The 26,030-nt window shown below is 45.5% G+C and overlaps 1 protein-coding gene across 1 annotated transcript in view; it reads left to right on the forward strand.

Moving 5' to 3' along the window:
- The first annotated feature begins 2,872 nt into the window (after positions 1-2,872).
- The window catches only part of SGK1 (serum/glucocorticoid regulated kinase 1), a 278,785-nt gene continuing 255,627 nt past the window's right edge, over positions 2,873-26,030 (forward strand). Inside the window, exon 1 of the mRNA XM_075339860.1 lies at positions 2,873-3,255. Within this exon, the coding sequence (XP_075195975.1) occupies positions 3,109-3,255 (147 nt within the window). The 5' untranslated portion in view covers positions 2,873-3,108. The remainder of the gene's footprint in view (positions 3,256-26,030) is intronic.

The following is a 26,030-nucleotide window of genomic DNA, read 5'->3' on the forward strand; positions in this document are numbered from 1 at the left end:
GCCGCCCACAGCGAGGTCGCACGAGAGGTAAGTATGTGTGACGGGGTTTAGTAACTTTGTGCGACACGGGCAGCGATTTGCCCGTGACGCAAAAAGGACGGGGGCGGGTACGATCGATTGTGAAATCGCACAATCGGTCGTACCGTGTAAAGCAGGCTTAAGGCTTGCCATACACATTAGATGGCTCTCGGCTGAACCATGCTTCACCCCAGTGCTGCTATATCCACCTTGCAGAATCAGCACTCCTTTTTTTATTCACTAAGTTCCATTGTAACTCTAAAAATACACTAAAAAAAACAAAAACAAAAATAGAACACAGTGAAAAGAACAAAAATAATATCAGAAAGGAGCAAAAAAATGCATTATAACCAATAAATATCAACCAAATCCATCACATGAAATTCATGTTAATTAGCTTGGGGTGCCCTGTCTTGGATATTTAATCTTATGCATCTATGCCTCCATTTGGATTCAAATGTTTTTCAGGTATTAGGCCCTATATTGTAGCTCTCAAATCTGTTTATAATCTTTTGGCTTCACTTTTTTTATACTGTTTTTGGCTAAATAAATTGCCTACCAGAACATGAGAGGGTCATTTGGTTTGGCAAAAGTCAACCGCATTTGGAACTGGGATTCTCTTGCCACTAAGATGCTAAGATATACGATAGTTTTATGGATTGATTCACAAATAATCTGATTCAAATAGAGCAGCAATACTTGTGTGTACAGATAGAGACAGTACCCTTGGGTCCATAGAAGTTTAGTTTAATGTATGTGTAAGGAGATAGACATACTACCCCCGTTCCCAATTGAACACACAAGTACAGTTATGATGTTTATTGTGACACGTTATTAGTGATAGATTAGCTTATATTTTGCCTAACAGTAGGGAGAGTCAGGTTTAAACTTTGCGACTAGCACAGAGTGGGAGGAGCAAAAGTGAAGGTACAGAGACAGTTTCTGTTCAGGAAGTTGGATAGATAAAGCCCAACGTGCAGTAAAAGTGGATCTTTGACCTGACTAGTGAGCTGAGCCACATAATATGGGTGTCCCTGATGGACCAAGACAGAGGATAATGTAATCCTGAGGAAAGAGGAAGGGACAAGATGCCTAGCAGTATGGATAACATGCCAGGATTAACCCTAGAACGCGCAACCATAGAAATCTACAATAGAAAACAAGTAACCTAGCAGGCCTGCGAGGCCCCAGGTCTGCGTTCTAGTGTTAAATAAAGAATGTGAGATGAAGAAAGCAATCCAGGAGGGAGTTCTAAGGCATCAGAGGTAGAGAAGCTATGTACCGGCCATATTGGCAAACTACGGTAAATACCTTTAAGAGAAAGAGAGCATGCGGAACTGCGGCTTGAGAATAGGATTTTCACTAACTGCACCATAGTATTGTGCTGGTGTATGGTGAAGGAAATGAGACTAGTATAAGCGGGCAGCAGGACAGGTACTGGATGGGAGGTATGTGTTACCGGGGTGCCTAGCCTAGGTTATGGAGGTCCTGGAAAGAAAGGTATAGCAATAATAGGTTGCTAAGAGGTCTTTTAATGGGACTGGATTTTGGGTCCAGGATTTAGGAGTGGCCAAAGAGCTCAGGTGGGAAATTCCATCACATGGGTCTGCCGAAAGAAATACTAACAGACCAGGGAACACCATTCATGTCAAAGGTCATGAGGGAGTTATGGAAAGTGCTGCAGATTGCACAATTTAGGAACTCTGTTTACCATCCACAGATGGATGGTCTGGTGGAAAGATTTAATATAACCCTGAAGACAATGTTGAAGAAGTTAGTAAAGAAGGACGGCCGAGACTAGAACTATCTTCTTCCGTATCTGTTGGTCTCCTTCAGCCAGAAAGCTCTGTTGTTTTTGTTTAATTGTTTTGAACGGATAAAGTTTATGAAGTTAAATAAACTTTACAATTTGATTTGAAATACCTAAAAACCTGTGCTGATACCTCTGAGAGTGACTACCAGGGGGCTGAAACCCTATACTATTTCAGGCAGAAACAAGTAAACTTGTAGAGACTGTGTGTGAAAATGCTCCTTGTTGCAAAAGAAACATTTGGGAAGTTATGTATCCGCTATCTATTCTACATAATTCCCACCAAGTGGCTGTACATTACAATACTGTTTATTATGGACTGGTGGTCTCCCTCATTGAACTTTCTAACATCTGGTCCTGGCCAACCAAAGTCACCGGTAGCATGCTGCCCGTAAGGCACCCCTTAGGCGAAGTCCACACACCCAGCAAACCTTCGTGAAAATTACCGGGGCATAAGAAACAAGTACGTCGCCCACGGCTACTCCCCCTTACCACATTACATATGTACAGATGAAGTGAATACCGTCTGTTCAACATTATTAACCCATGGAACTCTAGGCTGACACTACGAGTTGATAAAGCAGAACATCTGATAATCCATCATCTACGAGATCCTGTCATTGATGGTTTATTATTTTTGTAATATAGTCTTTAAGCATTTCGTCAAGTGGGTATCATGATAATAAGGGCTAACATTAAAATGATCATATTATTACAACTTTTATCTAGCGTTCCTCTTTCCTAGCACATATGTGCTCATCTCTAGGGAGTTCTGAGTCTCTAGGTTATTGCATGTTATGAGGCCTTACTTCATGCCACCTTATTAGTTTTGTGTTCTTTCCATCTCCTGCTCTTTCACTATGTCTGCGCTATTCCCAATGGATAGTACGCAATAAAAAAAACAGCAGGCTGAAGAATCAGCGCTCTCATCTCTGTAACAGCAGACTATCACGTCACCTGAGGAACAGTAAAAACCAGGCTCTGGGAGGGAGCAATGACACTTGCAAGGCTATGAGCACTTGATGTAGGACCCAGGATGGCTCAGATTTTCATCCTTCATCCTATGGGTTGCAGAGCAAGTTGCTGTGATTCTGCGTTTAGCATGTCTGCATTTAATGAATGATTAAAAGTCTTTCTTGTTCACTGCAGACTGCAAAAGGCTGCAGCAGTAACTGGTGCAGAATGAGTGGATCAGGATAGGGATTCAGGAACTCGTGGCTAAGCAAGTCTGTAATTCACTGATCTTCCTTCTCTCTGAATACATATTGTGATCACATTGGATGCACAGAAGGACGGATGCAGTGACTAAGCAAGAGTCTGTCTCTGGATCTTATACTGGGTGCTTCCCATTGAGGAAAATGGTCAACAAAGACATGAATGGATTTCCAGTCAAGAAGTGTTCTGCCTTCCAATTCTTTAAAAAAAGGGTAAGGCTGTATGTTTAATTCTCTGATTGCTATGGCTAATGCAATGCATGCAGAAGGATTGCCATTGGAGCCGGGCAATGTGTCTAGAAGGCTGCCTGTGCCGAGACTGTGGTAATAGGACATGTAGAAAGCTTCCATTGATAAAATCAGTCTAGGCTTAAAGTGAATGACATCATATGGACTGCAGCTAGGTACAACATAGGCCGAGTCATAGTAAACATCGGGACTGATCATTTCCATCTATTCACCCACATTACTACACCAGAAGAAGAATTATCCTGAATGAATGAATTCACCAAATCTCATTTCCTTCATTTTTCTACATTTCATATTTGTGACATTGGTATAAATGATACTTCGCTGCGTGTATATATATTTAGATGTTGTTTGAGCTGGCAGGGGATGTTCGGTGTGTAGAAATGCTGAAACATATTTTACTTGGCTACCTGAGCTGAAAATAGGTCACGAGAAGCAGGCAGCACAGGATAAAAGATTTGTGCAGAAGAAGAAGCTACGGTCATTTTGTTATCATCTAACGCTGAATATAATAACAATATATGCAGAAATGGGACTAATTATAAGATTTTTATCAGCAGATTTACAGAACACTGGTATAGTCAAAGGATAAAGTAGGGCGTTTGTTGGAATATGAAAGATCCTGCAATAAAGTCACGTGGGGCTATATTATTTCTATTATGGCTGGGTCTACGCTGTGTGTCCACTGACTGATATTGACATTTTTCATTGGCATTTCCACACTTCTAATACCCTTATGTATTGAAAGGGAACCTGTCACATTATTAATGCTGCCCAATCTACGAGCAGAATGACTCAGATACTGTCTCCCTCATCACAAATACTCATATTATTCTCAAATGCTACAGTACTTCTAAGGAAAATATAGTTTAACCGGGGCTGGAGATGAGGTGTCTAGTCCAAAAAGTGTGGGCCAACCAGCTTCTCCTCACCCACTCATTGAGACTGACAGGTCTCTCCTCATGAGTATATAGGCAAGAGCCTTAGCCCTATTTTTAAAGACGAGGTACACCCCTTTTCATTACTGGCCACATCGATATTATGTTGAGAAACAATGTTTCTCTCAAATACCTTGTGTTGCCAATAGTGCCTGTGAGTGGCGCTATTGTGGTCCGCTCACCCCCTTCCTGTGACCCCCCCGGACTCCATGACTTCTGCTGTCCAGTGATGTCACATCAACTGAGGCGTGCCCTAGTCTTCCTAAGTGACTGGACTGTGGGCGGCGTTTCACCGCTCATCCCAGCCCAGCGTCACATCCCAGCATCGCTCCTGTTTTCTCTTTCATTGCAGAGCACCACAATCAGGAATGACGCTGGGCTGTGATGAGCAGTGAAATGCCACCTACAGCCCAGTCACTCAGGAAGAATGGGGCTGGTCGCGGTGATGTCAGGTCAACAGAAATTTGATGTAACATCACTGGACATCAGAGGTCACGGACCCCAGGGTCATGCGAAGGGGGTGAGCGGACTGCAATAGCGCCACTCACAGGCACTATTGGCCACACATGGTATTTCAGAAACCTTGTTTCATTAGTATTTTGCGCCTTTGCTGCCTCCACCTTTATTATGGGGACCTGCTGCTTCCTGCAGTGCACTAATAATTCATCTTGGTGTTTGTAGATATGGCTGCATTTTTTCTGTGATTTTTTTTTTCTTTTACTTGTTTCTTGCACATAAATATCTAAGGAGTAACTTATGGTCATCCACACTATGAAGAAAAAGACATGGATCGCACATCCCAAAAATACAATGATCTAAAGCCGCTAGGCAAAAAATTAAATAGAACATGAGGTTCTTTTGTTACCATTCTGATCAGATTGTATTAAGCCCACTGCCACGTCATGGCAAACCTCTTGAGTGGGTCCCTAACCTGACCTTTTTGTGCGGCACTGTGCACTGACTACCGCCGCAGCGACAAAGCGCCAGCAGGGCGGGCGACCTGGTGCCTTACAGCACCCATGCTGCAAGGCGATGCCCCCAAGGCTCCAGGCCGCGCCGCCCCACTGACACGACACCACCACAACAGCAGCCACCACACAGCACCAGCACACAGTGAGAGGAGCTGTGCACTCACCTCCCACTGGCTCCCATATGTGGACTGGGAGCAAAAAGAAGGCTAACCCCTCTTGCAGTCTCCTGCTGATTAAAATCACCTGTGCCAAATGGGGAGAGTGCAGATCCAAGCAAAAAAAAAAAAAAGTTTGGATCTGCACTCTCCCCATTTGGCACAGGTGATTTTAATCAGCAGGAGACTGCAAGAGGGGTCAGCCTTCTTTTTACTCCCAGTCCACATATGGGAGCCAGTGGGAGGTGAGTGCACAGCTCCTCTCACTGTGTGCTGGTGCTGTGTGGTGGCTGCTGTTGTGGTGGTGTCGTGTCAGTGGGGCGGCACGGCCTGGAGCCTTGGGGGCATCGCCTTGCAGCATGGGTGCTGTGAGGCACCAGGTCGCCCGCCCTGCTGGCGCTTTGTCACTGCGGCGGTGGTCAGTGCACAGTGCCGCACAAAAAGGTCAGGTTAGGGACCCACTCAAGAGGTTTGCCGTGACGTGGCAGTGGGCTTAATACAATCTGATCAGAATGGTAACAAAAGAACCTCATGTCCTATTTAATTTTTTTCCTAGCGGCTTTAGATCATTGTATTTTTGGGATGTGCGATCCATGTCTTTTTCTTCATAGTGTGTAACTTATGGTCATATTGATAGTGGTAGAGAAATATTTTTATTAGCATTTTTTCATAGAAAAACTCCTGCCCCAAAATCCAGAATATCTAACATCATGGACAATATGCATATTTAGAGCTGTTCCACAAGAGTGGCTTGAAGTTCTCTGTACACAAGTGAATAATATACTGTATACATGAATCTAGTGCATTAGCACCAATTATTTTAAGTCTGCTCTATATGATAATGTTACATTACATGGATTTACATACAGTTTACAAAATTAAGATATTGTGCTAAAATTCATTAAGGCTGGTGTCTTGAACATCAGTCTTAAAGAAGAGAAGTAGGAGAGTGAGATGCATTTAATTTATTAAGAGGCGCGCACCACTTAATGAATTTGGCGCATCTTACAAGTGCCAAGCGCCTCCTTCAGCAACTGAAGTATATTTATGGTGGCACACTTTATGATGAATTTGATGGGCACACTATGCCATCCCAGCTTCACTCACTTTAGAGAAGTGAAAAAATGCCAAAATCACAAAATGTTTGCACAACTTGTGACATTTCAGGGTGTTTTATGTCAGAATTCTGGTGTAAACATCTTGATGGATCAGACCTATGATTTGCACTATATAATCCTGTGAAATATCAAACTTTGATTTCATAAGTAAATGCACTAAAGAACTGCCCAAAAGCATTGTTTAATTCTGATTGGAAATCATCAACATCTGAATATACTGCTCCCCTCAAAGTCAGAGTTATAATATGATTCTGATGTCATTGGCAGGGAAAATGACCTAGCTTCTCTCTAGTGAGATGGTGCTGAATGATGGAGTTGTCTAAACATCTTATCACCTAAAATTTCATCTTATGTCATGAAAACTTTGATGGAAATCATGTCACTAAAGCAAATTAAGATTATTTATGCGTCAGGAGATTAAGGGAATTTGTCAGCAACTCTCCTAAGCCATCAATATAGGCATGTAGGTCATAGGAAGATGAACAAAATGATACCTTGATTTTCGCTATACATTGTCTTAGTCCAGACAAATCCACAATTCTCTTAATACAAAATAAGCTGTTAAGATCTATGGGCCATACAGAAATCTTCCTGAGAATCTATTGTCATTGCTTATCTTAAATGAAAGGGCGCATTACCAGCAGGCTCAGACTGCCATTCAGAGAAACAGGTGAATTCCCCAAAGTGATCCTGTGAGGAGTAAGCCACTTACCCACCTAAAGGAGCATCAGTTCTTTAAATACATCTCAGTCACTATCTAAAGACAAAAGCAATATCTCACAATTTGTCTTACAAACTACCAAGCTTATTATTATATAGAAGCATTGTTTATGTGCAAGAGGGTAATGTAATATTTGCCTAAAGGCCCCAGAGTCAATGTTACTGATGGACCTTTCCCACCCTAGTCCAACGTTGGTTTCCATTATGGGACATGTAATGGTTGACTGTCTGCTTGTTCTGTAGATCTCACTGCAGAGCTGAGTGTGATTTCGTCTAAGATAGTACAGCAGAGCTGAGCATGGTCTCATTACAAACACATTTGCACTTATTCACTCATAGTGCTTCAGCTTCCTTATCACAGGCGGGAAGTTTGGTAGGATCATCAAGTGCAGCCGAGCTGACATTACTTTTTGAGCACAGTTGCAACTGCAGATGTGTTTGTATTAAGATAAAACTCAGCTCTGCTGTCTTGTTAGGTATGAACACACACAGCTCTATATAGCGATCAGCAGAGCAGACTGGCAATCATTACATGTCACATTGGTAATGTCTCCTTTTACTTACATTAAACTCTAGAGGGACACTTTCAGAGAGATCTATAGCCTGGGCATAGTTCTCAACAGTTCCTTTAAATTTTAAGTAAAATGTAAATTTCTCTGGAAAAATAAATTGATTTGCAGATATGAAGGTATCATTTTATTCAGCTTTCTATTACCTATATAGCTATATGGACCACTGGTGGACTAATCCCACTGACAGATTCACCTTAAGCTAATCACTATTGGCACAATCACATCCCATAGAAGTCAGTGAAACTCCCATTACTCAATAGGTACGAAGAAGATGTGACTTTGACCAAGTTATCATTACATCAGGCAACTCATGTGTATTGACATTGTTTGCTAAGTATTGTGCATTTACCGTATAATACACAAGAAGTAATACGTGGCATTCAAATTGGGGAATTAATGATTATGTATTAAAAAATCTAGACTAGAAACAGCACAGACGTTTCAATCCGCCATGGACCTTCATCAGTGTGCAAAGTCAAAGTCTGTAAAAGCTTCAGATAGAGGAGGCGCTGTGATGCAGTCGTGGAGTCCACCGCTGTACAATGTGAGCGCTAAATAGTCATTAAGTCACTGATTTAAGTGCCAAGTATTTCTTTTTGCTGCTTATGGGACTTGTACACTTTTTACAGATGTGCCATGCTTATTTATAACTACTGTATACTGTAGAATACATCATGTACTCTTATATTCATGGAGTCCATTGTGCTGCAATTAAAAGTGTGTCTGTGCATGAATATCCTATACATTATGCAGGGGAATCTTGTAATGGCATCGTTAAATTGGTTGTACCATCTTTAAAGGGGTTATGCAGATGTTTAATATTGATTGCATATCTTTAGGATAGACTATTAATATTAGATAGGTAGAAGTTGAAGCTCTTGGGCATAAAAGCATATTTTTCCTAAAGTTTACGATTGGGGACAAAGTCTTGCTAGTATACCATGAATCCCATTTTGCCTCAATTTCTGTCATATTCTTGAGCCAAGAACATTGACCTGAACTAAGACTGGATACCAGCAGTCCATTTACACTGCATGATGCATGCAGTGTAAATGGACATTAAAGGAAAGTTACATTCAGAAAGTAACCTATTGTTTAACTCAGGCTTTTATGTTATTTTTGTCATTTTTTATAAAGCAATTTTAATTAAAAAAATAATTTAAAAAAACAGAAATCTTGCAAATATCAAACTGGCTGTACATTTTGTATTGAAGCATCTAGCGAGCTTGTGTGTATGTCTTTGTGAATGGAGAAAGAGCAGGGTCAGCTATGACATTGCCTTTTGTGAATGGTGGATCCTGTGCATAGAGCTATCACCTGTCATTGTAATACTGCTTCTGGTGATAGTGTCCCCTCTATTTGAAGGTAATATCCCACATTTATCAATAATGTATTGTGTGTTCAGTCATAGTTGAAAAATCTTTTCTGGAAAATCCTAAGTACAATACAGTACCAGGCAGTAGATTTTAACAAACCTGCAAAGCCCAATGTGGAGCACAACAGAGGATAGCGACCATAGGGGAAGAGAGCAGAGCCTGTCCAGCCGGAATAAGTGCATAACACCTGCAAAGAAACCTCTCTAGCTAAGGAAAGCTACTGTTTTCTGAAAACAAATGAGAGAAATCAGCACCAAAATCTGCTTGGTTAAGGGCAGAACTGCCACTGAAAAGTTCTCTACAGGTTCAGGGTTTACAATAGGAACTTTCAGCAGCACATTATGCAATAATAAGGGTCACTCTTGTTGTGATACTATAAATTATTAAAAAAAATTCAATTGGAAAAAAATCCAATATAAATGATTCAAAATAAAAATCATTTTTCATTGTACACTGAATGTATTGATCATTAATTTAGCACTGAAGAGGTAATAGATTTTGAGAAATAAAATGATAGTTGAAGTCAATATTATATAATCACATAAGTATTTGTAAACTTGATTGTGATACATTTCAAGTATTTAAATGCAATTTTACACTTTTCACAAAGTACTACCACACTGTTTGCACCAACACTGAATAATATATTACTAGAAATAAAAATATAATAAAGGTATCTATATAAAGATGAAAAGTATATACAACAATAATTGTAAAGTAACAATGCATTATATATATTAGATATCTACAGTACTGTGCAAATGATTTAGGCCAGTGTGGAAAAATGCTTCATGTTAATGAAGCTTTCAAATATTTTTTTAATTAAAAATTATCAAAGTGAATGAACAATAGTGAAATCTAAAGCAAATCAATACCTTTCATCTCCAAAACAGCATCAATTCTTCAATGTACACTTGGCAAAGTCAGAGATTTGTAGTATTATTGTCAGTTGTATGAGTAACCAATTATAAAAAAACAGGTAATAATGATCATCATTTTCATATGTAGGTTGTAACAGTCATTAACTTAAAACTGGGTGAGAGACAGAAAAACTCTGCTACAAAGGTGAGGTTGTGGAAGACAGTTACTTGTCAGGTCATACACCATGGCAAGACTAGCAACATGTAACAAGGTAGTTATACTGCAGCAGCAAATTATTTCCCAGACAAAAAGTTCAAAGCTCTTTTTAAAAGAAGCACCAAGAAATGGGCAATATTGAGGATTATAGACACAAGATTTGATGATGGAAAAGGTGTAGCTGATAAAAGATAGACCACGCTTACTTGCCATTAAAATCAGAAGATGTCCAGCAATGCCATCAGCTCAGAACTGGCAGCCACTAGTAGGAATCAACTACAGTTACTGTTTGAGTGCAGTATAGCACGGATGAGGATCACATTGCAATGCATTGCCTGGCTACCGGCTCTCCCGAACCTAGTGTGTGAGCTACATAGACATACATGCTGCCATGCTCGAGTCAGGAGAGCCACCAGCCAGGACATGCATTACGATGCATTTGTTTTCCATATTATATGGCGAAGAAGAAGGCTGGCCAGAAGGTTTTCATTGAAGAATTGTAAAGAATCACAAATGCATGAAAACATAAGAACTGGAATGCAGAAGAATGGAGACAAAGATATTAAGAACAAAACTGAGTATAAAAAAAACAAGGCGTCTTGGAGGTGAAGATATATTAAGATGGCCATAACAGCACCACAGAGCACTGAGATCAATATTATCAAGTCTATCTGGAATACATGAAGAAACAGAAGGATTAGCTCAGGCCTTCATCCACAAATGATATGTTCCAAATGAGATGTATTGAAAAACCTCCCTGACGAGTTCCTTGAAAAACTGTATGCATTTCCACCTACAAGAATTGATGCTGTTTTGGAATCAAGGCATGGTTACACCAAATAATAATGTGATATAGATTTCTCTTTTGATCATTCATTTTGCATTTTTTCATTGATAAAAGTAAACAAGGAAAAATTATATTTTTTAAAGCATTCTTAATATTTTGACTAAAACTTCTCCATGGTACTTTATATTCACTTTTTAACATTCGAAGTGCAACATCAAGAAAGAAAGTGTCCAAGAAGTCTTTTCTCAACATGACAATGCCATCTCTCATGTTGCACGTGCTACTGCTAGCATCCTGCATGGCCATAACTTGCTACCATGGCCTGCAATGTCTCTGGACTTATCTCCCATTGAGTACATCTGGGATGTCATTGGTTGGCCATTGCAAAAGAAAGTCTCCAGCAGTGGATCTTATTGCCTTGGAAGCCCAAGTGCAGTGCCAGACCATTCCTCAGTCAACCATAAATAACCTCATATATAGTATACTGTTAGGTCCGGGTGATGGTGGATCCTCTGGGCCGTGCAGACTCCCCCAGTGAGGCAACCTGGAGCTAACCCCTATACAGGGACTGTCCGGTCACCCCACCAGAGGGCCTAGGTACACAGTAGCTGGAGTACTAGCGGGACCGGGATAGCGTCCCTCAGGGAATGGGTAGAACGGAGTCTTTAGAGCCACAAGGTTCTTGGAGACAATTAAGAGAGTCCGGTACGGGTGCTGGTTAGGAAGCTCAGACGGGATCCGGGTTAGCTGGATGTGACGGGGAGGCAGCCGGGTGAAGCCGGGGATCACAGACAGGCACAGGCAGACGTAACGGTGGTGGGATTCCCCGCTGACGGACACCGGAGGACCTCTTGGCAAACCCGGATTCAGGAGCCGGTTACGGAGGCAGAGCAGAGTCTACGAAAGAGACAGAGTTAGCACAGGCAAGGCACATGGGGACCTGGACTCCTAGCTTGCAGAACTTGACTAACAGGCGACGCCCTCCAGGCAGGGAGCTCCTAATATACCTGACCCTGACTGATGTAATATCCTGTTAGGGAGTGCAGGGCCTTTAAGAGGAAGTCAGTGACCGCGCGCGCCCTAATGCACATGCGTGACACCCGGGTGCCGGAGGCCAGAGCAGGGAGCGGTGCCGAGGAGGACGTGTGGCTGGAGGCAGGAGATCCGGGGACAGGAGCGGTGAGTGAGAAACGACGTCAGGACCCGGGGAGCGTGACAGTACCCCCCCCCCAGGCCCCCCTCCCCGCAACCGGGACAGAAAGGCACGAATCAGAGGAGTACCCACATTCTCCCGGGGTTCCCAGGACCTATCCTCGGGACCATAACCTGCCCAATCGACCAGGAAGTACTGCCGTCCCCTGACGTTCTTCATGGCCACGATATCTCTTACCGCATAGATGTCATCATCAGCTATGGGAGGAGGAGGACAGGCATCAGAGGAGAAGGGACCGAGGACAACAGGTTTCAGCAAGGACACATGGAAGGAGTTGGGTATCCGCATGGAGGGCGGTAGCTGCAACTTGTAGGACACCTCGTTGATCTTCCTGAGGACCTTGAAGGGACCGATGTACCGCGGACCCAGCTTGTACGAAGGAATCTTGAGTCGGACGTACTTGGAGGCAAGCCAGACCAAGTCCCCAGGAGAGAAGCAAGGAGGATCAAGACGTCTCTTGTCCGCATGTTTCTTCATTCGTGCAGCAGCATGTCCCAGGGAGGTCTTGACTGAGGCCCATATAGCTGAGAAGTCTCTGGCCAGGGCATCTGCTGCAAGTACATCGGAAGATGGAGAGACTGGTAACGGCACAGAAAGCTGGAGACCATAGACAACATGGAAGGGAGAACTGGAGGTGGATTCGCTGACCTGGTGGTTATGAGAGAATTCAGCCCAAGGAAGGAGCGTGGACCAGTTGTCCTGGTGGACATTGACGTAGTGACAAAGGAAGGTGGTCATGATCTGGTTGACTCGTTCCACTTGTCCGTTTGACTGAGGGTGGTAGGCAGAGGAAAAGTCCAGAGACACCCCCAGGTGTTCACAGAGAGCCCTCCAGAAGCGTGAGGTGAATTGGGTTCCTCTGTCGGACACGATATGGGCAGGAAAGCCATGCAGCCGGAAGATGTGCTGTATGAAGGCGTCCGCAAGCTCTTGAGCAGAGGGCAATCCGGCCATAGGAACAAAATGAGCCATTTTCGAGAATCGGTCCACCACGACCCAGATGACCGTATGACCGGAGGACAAGGACAAGTCCGTGACAAAGTCCATGGCTATGTGTTGCCATGGAATGGAAGGAGTCGGCAGAGGGAGAAGAGGACCAAAGGGCAGGTGCTTAGGCGTCTTGTTCTGGGCACAGGAGGAACATGCAGAGACGAAGGCGGTGACATCCGTACGAAGAGACGGCCACCAATAGTGACGGGCGATGACGCCCCAGGTTTTCTTCTGGCCGGCGTGTCCGGCCATTTTCGAGGAGTGTCCCCATTGGAGGACCTTGAGTCGGTCGGACTCCGTGACGTACGTCTTCCCAGGAGGGATCTGTGCCAGGGAGACGGGAGCCACCGGGATGACCTTGCTAGGACAGATGATGGGCTGGCTTGGCTCCTCCTCTTGGTCTACCGAAACAAAGGACCGAGACAGGGCATCTGCCCGTACGTTCTTGTCCGCAGGCCGATAGTGTAGCTGAAAGTCAAACCTGGCGAAGAAGAGAGACCAATGTGCTTGGCGCGGATTCAGCCTTTGAGCGGAGCGTATATACTCCAGGTTTTTGTGGTCAGTATAGATGATCACCGGGTAAACCGCTCCATCCAGGAGATATCGCCATTCCTCCAACGCCATCTTAACGGCCAGGAGCTCTCGATCACCAATGGTATAATTGCGTTCTGGGGCTGAGAAGATCTTGGAGTAGAAGCCGCAGGTGACCATCTTCCCGGTGGTGGATTTCTGCATAAGTACGGCTCCTGCCCCTGCGGAGGAGGCGTCAACCTCCAGGGTGAATTGGCGGTTCAACTCAGGACGGTGAAGGACGGGAGAAGAAGCAAAGGACCGCTTCAGAGAGCAGAAGGCGGCTTCGGCCTCGGGTGTCCAAGCCTTCGGATTGGCCCCCTTCTTGGTCAGGGCGGAGAGCGGAGCAGTTAGGGTCGAGAAGTGAGGGACGAACTGGCGATAGTAGTTAGCAAAACCGAGGAAACGTTGGATGGCTTTTAGTCCCGAAGGAGGAGGCCAGTCGAGGATAGCAGAGACCTTCCCGGGATCCATCTGCAGTCTGGTGTCCGATATTACATAGCCCAAAAAGGGGAGGGATGATTGTTCGAACACACACTTCTCGTGTTTGGCGTATAAGCGATTCTTCCTCAGCCTCTGTAGCACGATTTGCACGTGCTCTCTGTGGGTACGTAGGTCTGGGGAGTAGATTAAGATGTCGTCCAGGTATACGACTACACAGACATAGAGGAGGTCCCTGAACACGTCGTTCACCAGCTCCTGGAAGACTGCCGGAGCATTGCAAAGGCCAAAGGGCATCACGCAATATTCATAGTGCCCGTCCCGGGTGTTGAAGGCGGTCTTCCACTCGTCCCCGGAGCGTATGCGAACCAGGTTGTAAGCCCCACGGAGATCCAATTTGGTGAATATACGGGCTCCCCGGAGCCGATCGAAGAGTTCGGGAATGAGAGGCAGGGGGTATTTGTTTTTCACTGTGATCTGGTTTAGTCCCCGGTAATCGATACAGGGCCGTAGGTCGCCTTCTTTTTTCTTGACGAAGAAGAAGCCCGCACCAGCCGGGGACGAGGACCTTCGAATGAACCCCCGTGCCAGGTTCTTGGTGATGTATTCAGACATGGCCCGGGTCTCAGCAGGGGACAAAGGGTATATCCGTCCCCGAGGGGGTGTGGTTCCCGGCAGAAGGTCAATGGCACAGTCGTAGGGTCGATGTGGAGGTAATACCTCCGACTCCTTTTTATCGAACACATCCGCGAAGGACCAATAGGCTGGAGGAAGACCAGGTAAGGAGTCCGGGGCCGGAGGACGACTGACGGGCTGGACTGACTGGAGGCAGTTCTCATGACAAGACGGGCCCCAGCGGATGATTTCTCCAGTACGCCAGCTGACCGTAGGTTCATGTACCCGTAACCAGGGTAAAACCAGCAGAAGCGGATGAGACATGCGTGGCAGAACATAGAAGGCGATTTCTTCGGTGTGTAGCGCACCGATACGCAGTTTCACAGGTTTAGTGACGAACAGGACGGGATCAGAGAGGGGTTTCCCATCCACAGAGGCTATCACAAGCGGTGTCTGCAGCGGGGTGACAGGTAACTGGTACTTGTCAACTGTGGCCTGGTGGATGAAGTTACCCGCTGCCCCGGAGTCGAGATATGCCTCTGCCGTGAAGCGGGTTTCTCCTGTTGTCACCTGTACAGTCCATGTCACTGGGTCAGAGAGCTTCCCAGTACCTAGGGTGGCCTCTCCTACCAACCCTAGGCTTTGGAGTTTCCCGGTTTCGCTGGGCAGGCACACACCTGGTGTGCGCTGTCTCCACAATAGAAGCAGAGACCCTTGGTGGCTCGTTCCGCTCGACGCTGCTCGGAGGACCGTAGCCGGTCCACTTGCATGGACTCCATGGGCTCATGGATGGAGGAGCCAGGGAGCCCGGATGAGGAGAGGATAGGCTTCTGTGGAGAAGTGGAGTGCCTTACAGGGCGCCGCTCGCGGGACATTTCCTTAGACCTTTCTTGAAAGCGGAGGTCTATCCGGGTTGCGAGGGCGATCAGGGAGTCCAAGGTGGAGGGGACGTCTCGACCGGCCAGCTCGTCCTTGATACGACCGGTAAGCCCCTCCCAGAAGGCGGCAGTCAAGGCTTCATTGTTCCACCCCAACTCAGATGCCAGCGTGCGGAAGCGGATGGCATACTGACCAACTGTCAAAGTTCCTTGGCGCAGCCTGAGGAGGGATGAGGTGGATGAAGAAGCACGTCCGGGTTCATCGAACGCCGTGCGGAAGGTGTGCAGGAAGTCCTGGATGTTGGTGGTTACTGGATCTTCCCTCTCCCACAAGGGGTTCATCCATGCCAGTGCTTCACCCTCCAGATGAGACATGACGAAGGCAACCTCAGCTTGGTTGGAAGCGAAGAGATGTGGGAGCAGTTTGAAGTGCAGCGAGCACTGGTTCAAGAACCCACGGCAGTTCTTGGGGTCCCCGGTAAACCGAGGCGGAGAGGCTAGTCTCAGTTGAGAGGTCGCAGAAGTTGTCCCTACGGAAGCCGTGGATGTGGCGGAAGTGGACAGGGACGTGGCTGTGGATTGCAGTGTGTTCAGGCGGGTGTCCACTGATGTCATGAAGGCCAACATACGGGATTGGGTCTCTCGCTGACGTACCAGCTCCTGCTGCAATCCGGCCAGTTGGGATGCTAGTGCTTCAGCGGGATCCATGTCCTGTTCGTTCTGTTAGGTCCGGGTGATGGTGGATCCTCTGGGCCGTGCACCAGACTCCCCCAGTGAGGCAACCTGGAGCTAACCCCTATACAGGGACTGTCCGGTCACCCCACCAGAGGGCGTAGGTACACGGTAGCCGGAGTACTAGCGGGACCAGGATAGCGTCCCTGAGGGAACGGGTAGAACGGAGTCTTTAGAGCCACAATGTTCTTGGAGACAATTAAGAGAGTCCGGTACGGGTGCTGGTTAGGAAGCTCAGACGGCATCCGGGTTAGCTGGATGTGACGGGGAGGCAGCCGGGTGAAGCCGGGGATCACAGACAGGCACAGGCAGACGTAACGGTGGTGGGATTCCCCACTGACGGACACCGGAGGACCTCTTGGCAAACACGGATTCAGGAGCCGGTTACGGAGACAGAGCAGACTCTACGAAAGAGACAGAGTTAGCACAGGCAAGGCACATGGGGACCTGGACTCCTAGCTTGCAGAACTTGACGAACAGGCGACGCCCTCCAGGCAGGGAGCTCCTAATATACCTGACCCTGACTGATGTAATATCCTGTTAGGGAGTGCAGGGCCTTTAAGAGGAAGTCAGTGACCGCGCGCGCGCCCTAATGGACATGCGTGACGCCCGGGTGCCGGAGGCCAGAGCAGGGAGCGGTGCCGAGGAGGACGTGTGGCTGGAGGCAGGAGACCCGGGGACAGGAGCGGTGAGTGAGAAACGACGTCGGGACCCGGGGAGCGTGACATATACCAAGGCATGTAAGTGCATATATTTGTGTATGCATATATACAGTATGTATATACAGTGGCATTCAAATGTTTGGGCACCCCTGGTCAAACTAACTGTTATTGAAAATTAAATGATTTCTAAAAGGCATGAAATTAAAGATAATACATCTCCTGTGTATTTCAGGCAAATATATATATATATATATATTGTGATAACACGCTCCGGGATCGCCTTTGCTGGGTTCAAAGGGCACGTATTCACCTCAGGCAGACAGCCGAATTCAAGGTGTAACTGACGCTTGGTCAGGTTTATTGCAGTGAAGCATAAACAAAAAGAAAAAAAAACACCAACAAAATAAATCCTTGCCTGTCCGGCGCTAACTATACACGGTGTTATCCTAACTACCAACTGGAGGGCTTCTCCCTTCCAGCTAAACCATACAAACATCAGGCACTGCTCCTCACAAGTGTCTCCTACACAGACAGGCTTACTGTGTTCCCAGATGGAGACCCTCCCCCAACTTCCCAGATTCCTTTTACCTCCGTCCTTCACCTCCTATTAATCCATTAGTAGCCAGGTGATCCTGGCCAGGCTAAGTCACATAGGACCGATACCGGGGTGAGATATACCTGCCCTCATCCACTAATCCCACATGAGTCTCACATATCCCCCCCCTCTGCTCAGACCACTGCAGCTGAGCAACAGCACCCACAAAACAGTGCACACGAGACAGGGCATCAGCATTCCCCATCCGCACCCCCGGGCGGTGCTCCACTGTAAAACGGTGGGCCTGAAGTGCAAGGAACCACCGGGTCACTCGGCCATTCCGTTCCCTATTCAAGTGCATCCACTTGAGAGGGGCATGGTCAGTGATCAGCCGGAACTTCCTACCAATCAAGTAATATTTAAGGGACTCTAGAGCCCACTTAATGGCTAAGCATTCTTTTTCCACTATGGCATAGTTGCGTTCATGCTTATTAAGTTTCCGACTAAGATAAAGGACCGGATGTTCCTCTCCGTCCTTCAGTTGTGACAATACAGCCCCTATACCGGCATCAGAAGCGTCCGTTTGGACCACGAACTCGCTGCGGAAGTCAGGAGTCATTAGCACAGGTTGAGAGCAAAGAGCTAGTTTTAAGTTATGGAAGGCTTCTTCGGCTGCCGTGGTCCATTTGATCATGACAGAGTCTTTCCCTTTGGTAAGGTCCGTCAGGGGAACAGCGGTAGCCGCAAAATTGGGAATGAACCGTCGGTAGTAGCCGGCTATTCCTAAAAACGCTCTCACCTGCTTCTTGTTGACTGGTTGCGGCCATTTCTGAATGGCTTGTATCTTGTCAATCTGGGGTTTAACAATTCCCCTCCCAATTACGTATCCCAAATACCGGGCTTCTTCCAGCCCGATATGACATTTCTTGGGGTTTGCTGTTAGGCCTGCCTCCCGCAGGTCCTCAATCACGGCCTCTAGTTTCTGGAGGTGCGTCTCCCAGTCCAGGCTGTAAATGACTATGTCATCCAAATACGCAGAAGCATACTGCCTATGGGGCCTCAGGACTCGGTCCATCAACCTTTGAAAGGTTGCCGGTGCCCCGTGTAGTCCAAACGGCATATACACATACTGGTATAAACCTTCCGGTGTAGAAAACGCAGTTTTCTCTTTAGCGGCCTCTGTTAGCGGGATCTGCCAATAGCCCTTCGTTAAGTCTAGGGTCGTGATATACCGGGCTTTTCCAAGCCGATCTATTAATTCATCGACCCGTGGCATAGGGTATGCATCAAATTTGGAGACCGCATTTAATCTCCTGAAGTCATTGCAGAATCTAATGGAGCCGTCTGGTTTCGGTATTAACACAATCGGACTCGACCAGGCGCTATGCGATTCCTCGATTACACCTAACTCTAACATGGTCTTCACTTCTCGGGAGACAGCTTCCCGCCGAGCTTCCGGTATTCGGTAGGGCTTTACCTGAACTGTTACCCCAGGCTCTGTTATGATGTCATGTTTAATGAGAGTGGTCTGCCCGGGCTTTTCCGAGAAAAACTCGTGATTGTTGATTACAAACTGCTTGACGTCTGTCTTTTGCCGCTCTAACAGCGTCTCCGCAATCCCGACATCCGGTATGGTCTGCTTGCACACCGGAAGGGCCAGACCTGCTGACAGAGCTGGACGGTCCTTCCAGGGTTTTATCAGATTCACGTGATAAATCTGTTCAGGCTTCCTTTTACCAGCCTGGTACACTTTGTAGTTTACCTCACCCACCCGTTCCTTAATTTCAAAGGGGCCTTGCCACTTTGCCAGAAATTTGCTTTCTGCCGTGGGGACCAGGATCAACACCCTATCTCCGGGTGCAAAAGTACGGATCTTGGCCCCCCTATCATAAATCCTTTTCTGTGCTCCTTGAGCCTGTATCATATGCTCTTTAACGATGGGCATCACCGCCGCAATACGGTCCTGCATTTGGGTTACATGGTCTATTACGCTTTTGAACGGGGTGACCTGTCCCTCCCAGGTTTCTTTAGCGACATCTAACAGTCCACGGGGATGTCGGGCGTACAGAAGCTCGAAAGGAGAGAACCCGGTGGAAGACTGGGGCACCTCCCGGATGGCAAAAAGCAAATACGGGAGTAAGTAGTCCCAGTTCTTCCCGTCCTTGTCTATCGCCTTACGGAGCATCTGTTTCAAAGTTTTGTTAAACCGTTCGACCAGTCCGTCCGTTTGAGGGTGATACACGGAGGTGCGTAACTGTGCTATTTGTAACAGCCTGCAGAGTTCTTTCATTACTTTAGACATAAAGGGGGTTCCTTGGTCTGTGAGTATTTGTTTTGGGACACCAACCCGACTAAACACATGGACCAGCTCCTTGGCAATGGTCTTGGTGGCCGTGTTACGCAAAGGGATGGCCTCGGGGTAACGAGTGGCATAATCCAAGATGACAAGGATGTGCTGGTGTCCTCGTGCAGACTTGGGGAGGGGTCCAACTAAATCCATCCCAATTCTCTCAAATGGGATCTCGATGATAGGCAGAGGTACTAAGGGGCTACAGAAACGGGGCCTAGGTGCAGACAATTGGCAGTCAGGACAAGACTCACAATAGGTGCGAATATCGTGATGCATGCCGGGCCAAACAAAACAGTGTAATATCCTTTCGGTAGTTTTCTGGACCCCCAGGTGTCCCCCCATCATGTGTCCGTGTGCCAGGTCCAGCACTCTCCGCCTGTAGGCTCTCGGCACAACCAATCGTTGTACTGTGTCATCCCCCTTCTTCTCTATCTGATAGAGAAAGTCATTCTCCAGTGCCATGTAGGGGTAAGACAGCCTAGTACCTGCATCCACCTGCACCCCGTTTATCATTTTAACATTTTTTTTAGCCTGAGAAAGGGTAGGATCTCTCATTTGCTCACTTTGGAAGTCATCTTTGTGGACTTCCAAATTCAGCCAAGAGGAATGGGGACAGCCACCCGTGTCCGCCTCTGCCCCGGGTTCATCGGAATCACCCGCCAGAACTGAAAAGGGGAACTGGGGGTTGTTTTCAGCGGATTCCTCCTCTGAACCCTCTTGTGGGGCATCCTCTAGTGGCTCCGGGCCCACACAAGGTGTGGGAGAAGGATCATCCGTGCGGCTACCCTGGGGTACTAATTGGTTCTCCCACAACTGCCAGAAGTGGGGAAAATCCCTGCCCAAAATGATATCATGCAATAGTGCTGGTACTAGTCCCACCTTATGATGCACAGACCCATAGGGCGTAGTAATGCAGGAGACCGTTGTGAGGTACGAGCAGGTGTCTCCATGCACACATGTCACAGAAAATTTATCTGACGGTCCCATCGGGACTGCTACCAGACTGGCCTTTACCAGAGTCACCACACTTCCCGAGTCTAATAGTGCAACAACAGTATTGCCATCAATGGACACTTCACACAGGTGTTTTTTCATATCGCCTTGACATGCAGCAACACACACTACCCGTGCAACCATAGCCCTGCGTTTTTCAAAGTCCGTGACATCGCACTGCATCGGTTCTGCAGTTAATGGACAGTTTGCAGCAATGTGGCCCACCTCCTGGCAGCGGAAACACCTCACGGGCCCCTTGCTAAGACCATAGTTTGGCACCTTAGCCCTCACAGGGCCAGCAGTCCTGTTTTCCTCCTCCACTGCCTTATATTTTCCTTTTCCCCATGACCCTGGAACAGTCTTACCAGATCCTCGTCGAGAAGGGGAAGAGCGAGGATGTGTAGCATCGTCCATAAGTCCTTCTGCCAAGGAATAACGCTCCACTAGATCCACTAGCTGATCCGCTGTCGTGGGGTTTCCATGGCTTACCCACCTCTTCAGAGATGGCGGTAGAGCTCTTAGGTATTTATCAAGAACGATTCTTTGTACCATCTCTGGCGCCGTCAAAACCTCAGGCTGTAGCCATTTCTTGGTCAAGTGAATGAGGTCAAACATCTGTGACCGCGGTGGTTTATCGGGCTGATAAGTCCATTGATGAACTCTCTGTGCTCGCACGGCCGTCGTCACTCCCAGCCGGGCAAGGATCTCGGCTTTTAGTTTATCAAAGTCATGCGCTGCTTCAGGCTCAAGATCAAAGTAGGCTTTTTGGGCCTCACCTGCCAGAAACGGTGCAAGCAAGTCGGCCCATCGCTCCTTTGGCCACTTTTCCCGCTCCGCCGTCCGTTCAAACGTGGTCAGGTAAGCTTCCACATCGTCCTCTGTGGTTAGTTTCTGCCAGCACCGACTCACATGAATCACCCTCTGGTCAGCCTCTGCATTACTCTCCGGTACGGTCGCCAGACGCTGCGCCACCTGCTGCAAAAGTTGGCGGTCTTTAACCGTCGATTCCACCAGTTCCTTCAACTGTGCCGACATCAAGCGATTAGCTTCCTGCTGCACAGCTGCGGATTGTACCAGCGCTTTCACCACGTCATCCATTATGATGCGCTGTAACGTGCTGCCCGCGTTCTCCACCACAATGTGATAACACGCTCCGGGATCGCCTTTGCTGGGTTCAAAGGGCACGTATTCACCTCAGGCAGACAGCCGAATTCAAGGTGTAACTGACGCTTGGTCAGGTTTATTGCAGTGAAGCATAAACAAAAAGAAAAAAAAACACCAACAAAATAAATCCTTGCCTGTCCGGCGCTAACTATACACGGTGTTATCCTAACTACCAACTGGAGGGCTTCTCCCTTCCAGCTAAACCATACAAACATCAGGCACTGCTCCTCACAAGTGTCTCCTACACAGACAGGCTTACTGTGTTCCCAGATGGAGACCCTCCCCCAACTTCCCAGATTCCTTTTACCTCCGTCCTTCACCTCCCATTAATCCATTAGTAGCCAGGTGATCCTGGCCAGGCTAAGTCACATAGGACCGATACCGGGGTGAGATATACCTGCCCTCATCCACTAATCCCACATGAGTCTCACAATATATATATATATATATATATATATATATATATATATATATATATACACGTATATATACTGTATATTTTTTTTTTTTCCATATTTTACATTTTAAAAATTACAAAAAGAAAAATGGGCTGATGCAAAAGTTTAGACTTGTGTGTGACTGCAAAAGACCTTAAGGAGGATTTACCAGACTCTTAAATTTTGGTACATTGTTCTACTGTTCATCAACACCTGCGCAAATATGGGCTTCAAGGAAGAGTCACCAGAAGAAAACCTCTCCTGTGTCCTCACCATAAAATTCAGTATCAGGAGTATGCAAAACAACATCTAAACAGGCCTGATGCATTTAAGAAACATGTAATGTGGACTGATGAGGTTAAAATAGAACTCTTTGACCACAATGATCAAAGGTATGTGTGTAGAGAAAAAGGACACAGAATTTTAGTAAAAGAATATCTCGCCAACCACTAAGCATGGGGAAGGATCAATCATGCTTTGGGGTTGTGTTGCAGTGAATGGCAAAAAGAACATTTCATGGTTAGAGGGAAGAATAGATTCAATGAAATTTCAATAAATTCTTGATGCAAACAACACCATCTGGAAAAAAAACCTGAAGCTGAAAAGAGGATGTCTTCTACAAATGGATAATGATCCCAAACACAAGTCAAAATCCACAATACTGTAGACTACCTCAAAAGGAGCAAGCTGAAGGTTTTAAAATGGCTCTCACAGTCCCCTGATCTGAACAGCATAGAAAATCTCTGGCAAAACCTCAAAAGAGCAGTGCCTATAAGATGACCAAGGAATCTCACAGAACTGGAAGACTTTTCCAAGGAAGAATGGATGACAATCTCTCAAACAAGAATTGAAAGACTTTTGGCTGGCTACAAAAAGCATTTACAAGCTGTAATACTTACCATAGTGGTGCTACTAGGTACTAACCATGCAGGGTGCCAAAACTTTTGCATCGGCCCATTTTCCTTCTTTGTTAATTTAAAAATGTAAAAGATGAAAATACACATTTTTTTTTTACTAAAATACTCAGGAAAGTTGTCACCTTTAATTTTATGCCTGCTAGAAATTATTTCATCTTTACCTTGCATAACTGTTCACAATAACACTGTATATATATATATATATATATATATATATATATATATATATATATATATATATATATATATATATATAAAATGTATATAGATGTTATAAGGTTTTTTAATGTTTGTTTGATGGGAAAATAGGACACGGCCACATACTCAGAAAATCATTAAATCATTTAAATATAAGAGAAACCATTTTCAGGATTTGGAGCTCACTTATGAAAATTGCTCTTATTCTCCTTCTATTGTTCTCTTATTGAAGAACAACATGTTAACAGTGGATTACTCTAATTCTTTTCACAATGCCAAGCATAACATGATAAAACGAGACTAAAACTATCTCACAGGGCTTCTGAAAAACAGTGTGTGTCTTTAGTAAAGAAAACAATCAAACAAGAAAACAGCTTTTATTTTCTCCTACTAAAGTTATGGCAAATTTTGGTGTTCAAAACTGAGTAGGTAGACCATGTAGTCTCGATATATTTTACATTGTCCACCCTGAGAGATGCTAGGACAGATGGAATATTTTTATAAACTTCCTAACACTATGTAAGGTTCTACAAACTTTGATCCCTTTATGAAATGTAAATTTTTATTAGAAGACTGACTAGAAATACATTATAAAGTTATAGGGAGAAACCTTGTGCTACTGCTCGAAAAGGGAAAACAGATTTAAAGAGGTTATCTACTACTAATTAATTTTTATCTCATAGATTTAGGAACTGACAGGTAGGTAATTGCTAACTACTTGCTTTTTCTGCCAGAATGCCGGCTCAGAGTGGTCATGGTTGGAGCAGCAGCTCATCCTCTTCATGTCATACTGATTGAGAGCCCGCTCTCTGCAGTTTGGCAACAGCAAGACCAGCTGTCAATCAGTATGACATCGGCAGTAATGCCCATCAACAGATCAGAGCAAAAGAGAAGACACTGCCATGTTGAAATACTGTCAGCGGAAAGTGCAGAATCACCTGTAGGAGCGGTTTGTGACCATTTCTGAGCTGGCAGAGACTGGCATTGATAAGAACAGGCAGGTAGTTAGCAACTACCTGCCTGTAAGTTTTTAGACCTATGGAAATAAAATAAACCCTTTAAATTCTAAAGCTAACACTTCCCGAAGTCCCTTATAGCAACACAACATATGGAGACATTGCAAGAAATCACCTAGGGACAGGAACCGAAGATCTTGAAAATTACTTGCAATTAAGGTTTTAGTATATCATTCACAAAGTCTAATCATAGGTGATGACAGAATTAGATATAGCTAAGAGGTCATCTTGCCCCACAGACAGAGAGAGAATACAACCATGCTTGGACTCTGTGCCTAGAAAACCTTACTGGTCTGTTAAAGTGTAAGCACTATAAAATTGCTTTTTTAAACCAGATAATTATATATTTTTCATTTTTAAAGGTTTCAATAACACTTTTTTTGCTGAAAGAAATCTATTATTTTCTTAAAATCTTGTGGTCCTAGAAATATTAATGCAGAGGTATTTCACTATGTCAAGAGAACTCAGAGAATTATCTTCATAACCGATGACAGGCTGGAGAACAGGAAAAGCTAATTAAAATTGTAAAAGGAAATAACCCCTAAGCTGAATAATGGTGAAAACCTCATGATGGAATAGAAAGACCTCCATACTGATTAGACTAAAGTCATTCATATCCAGTGGGATTGGCTAATAGTCTGCATATGGGAACCTCAGCAGATGATGGTGGGAAAGATAAGGTTTGGGCAGTTTGAATTTTACCACCCATCCATTTTGTTGTTCAGGAAATAAGCCACTGGCAAAGCTGTCTAGCAGCAGAGTTCTTAATTCTTCTGTCACTTGGAGTTTTGCACAAACTTCTCTGACTGTCATACAGGGATTCAACTCTATTTAGATTGCAGATTCTGACACTCTGCCCGATAGTTTCTCTGGTGTCTGGGATCAACACAGGCAAACTTGAGCATCAATCGGCTGTGTGCTGATTGATAGGCAGGTTAGCAAGAGTTGGGTGCTTTACGTATGCAAACCACTTGCGTGAGCATTGTTGTTTTTGGGTATGCTTGGTGTTTAGCCCAGTGCAAGCCGCTTACAGTGTTAGAATGGCTCGCACTGGGGTTAGCAACAGTGTGATCGGATGTAGTGTACACCAAACAAAAAATATGGAACAATACCATACCCCTTCCCCCGGAAGTGTTCTGTTTATGGCTGGCTGCATGTGGACGGAGACCAGAACTGCCCAATAAGTGACACATTGGGGTTCAAATCAAGTCTGGGTCCCAAACAAAACTTTATCTAAAGTTTGGCTGAACCCGCTGAACCGAACTTCCACTGGTCCACTAATCTCTAGTTGTGGGGAGACCTATGACATCTGCT

This window comes from Anomaloglossus baeobatrachus, chromosome 3 (genome assembly GCF_048569485.1).
Source record: "Anomaloglossus baeobatrachus isolate aAnoBae1 chromosome 3, aAnoBae1.hap1, whole genome shotgun sequence".
Taxonomy (NCBI): Eukaryota; Metazoa; Chordata; class Amphibia; order Anura; family Aromobatidae; genus Anomaloglossus; species Anomaloglossus baeobatrachus.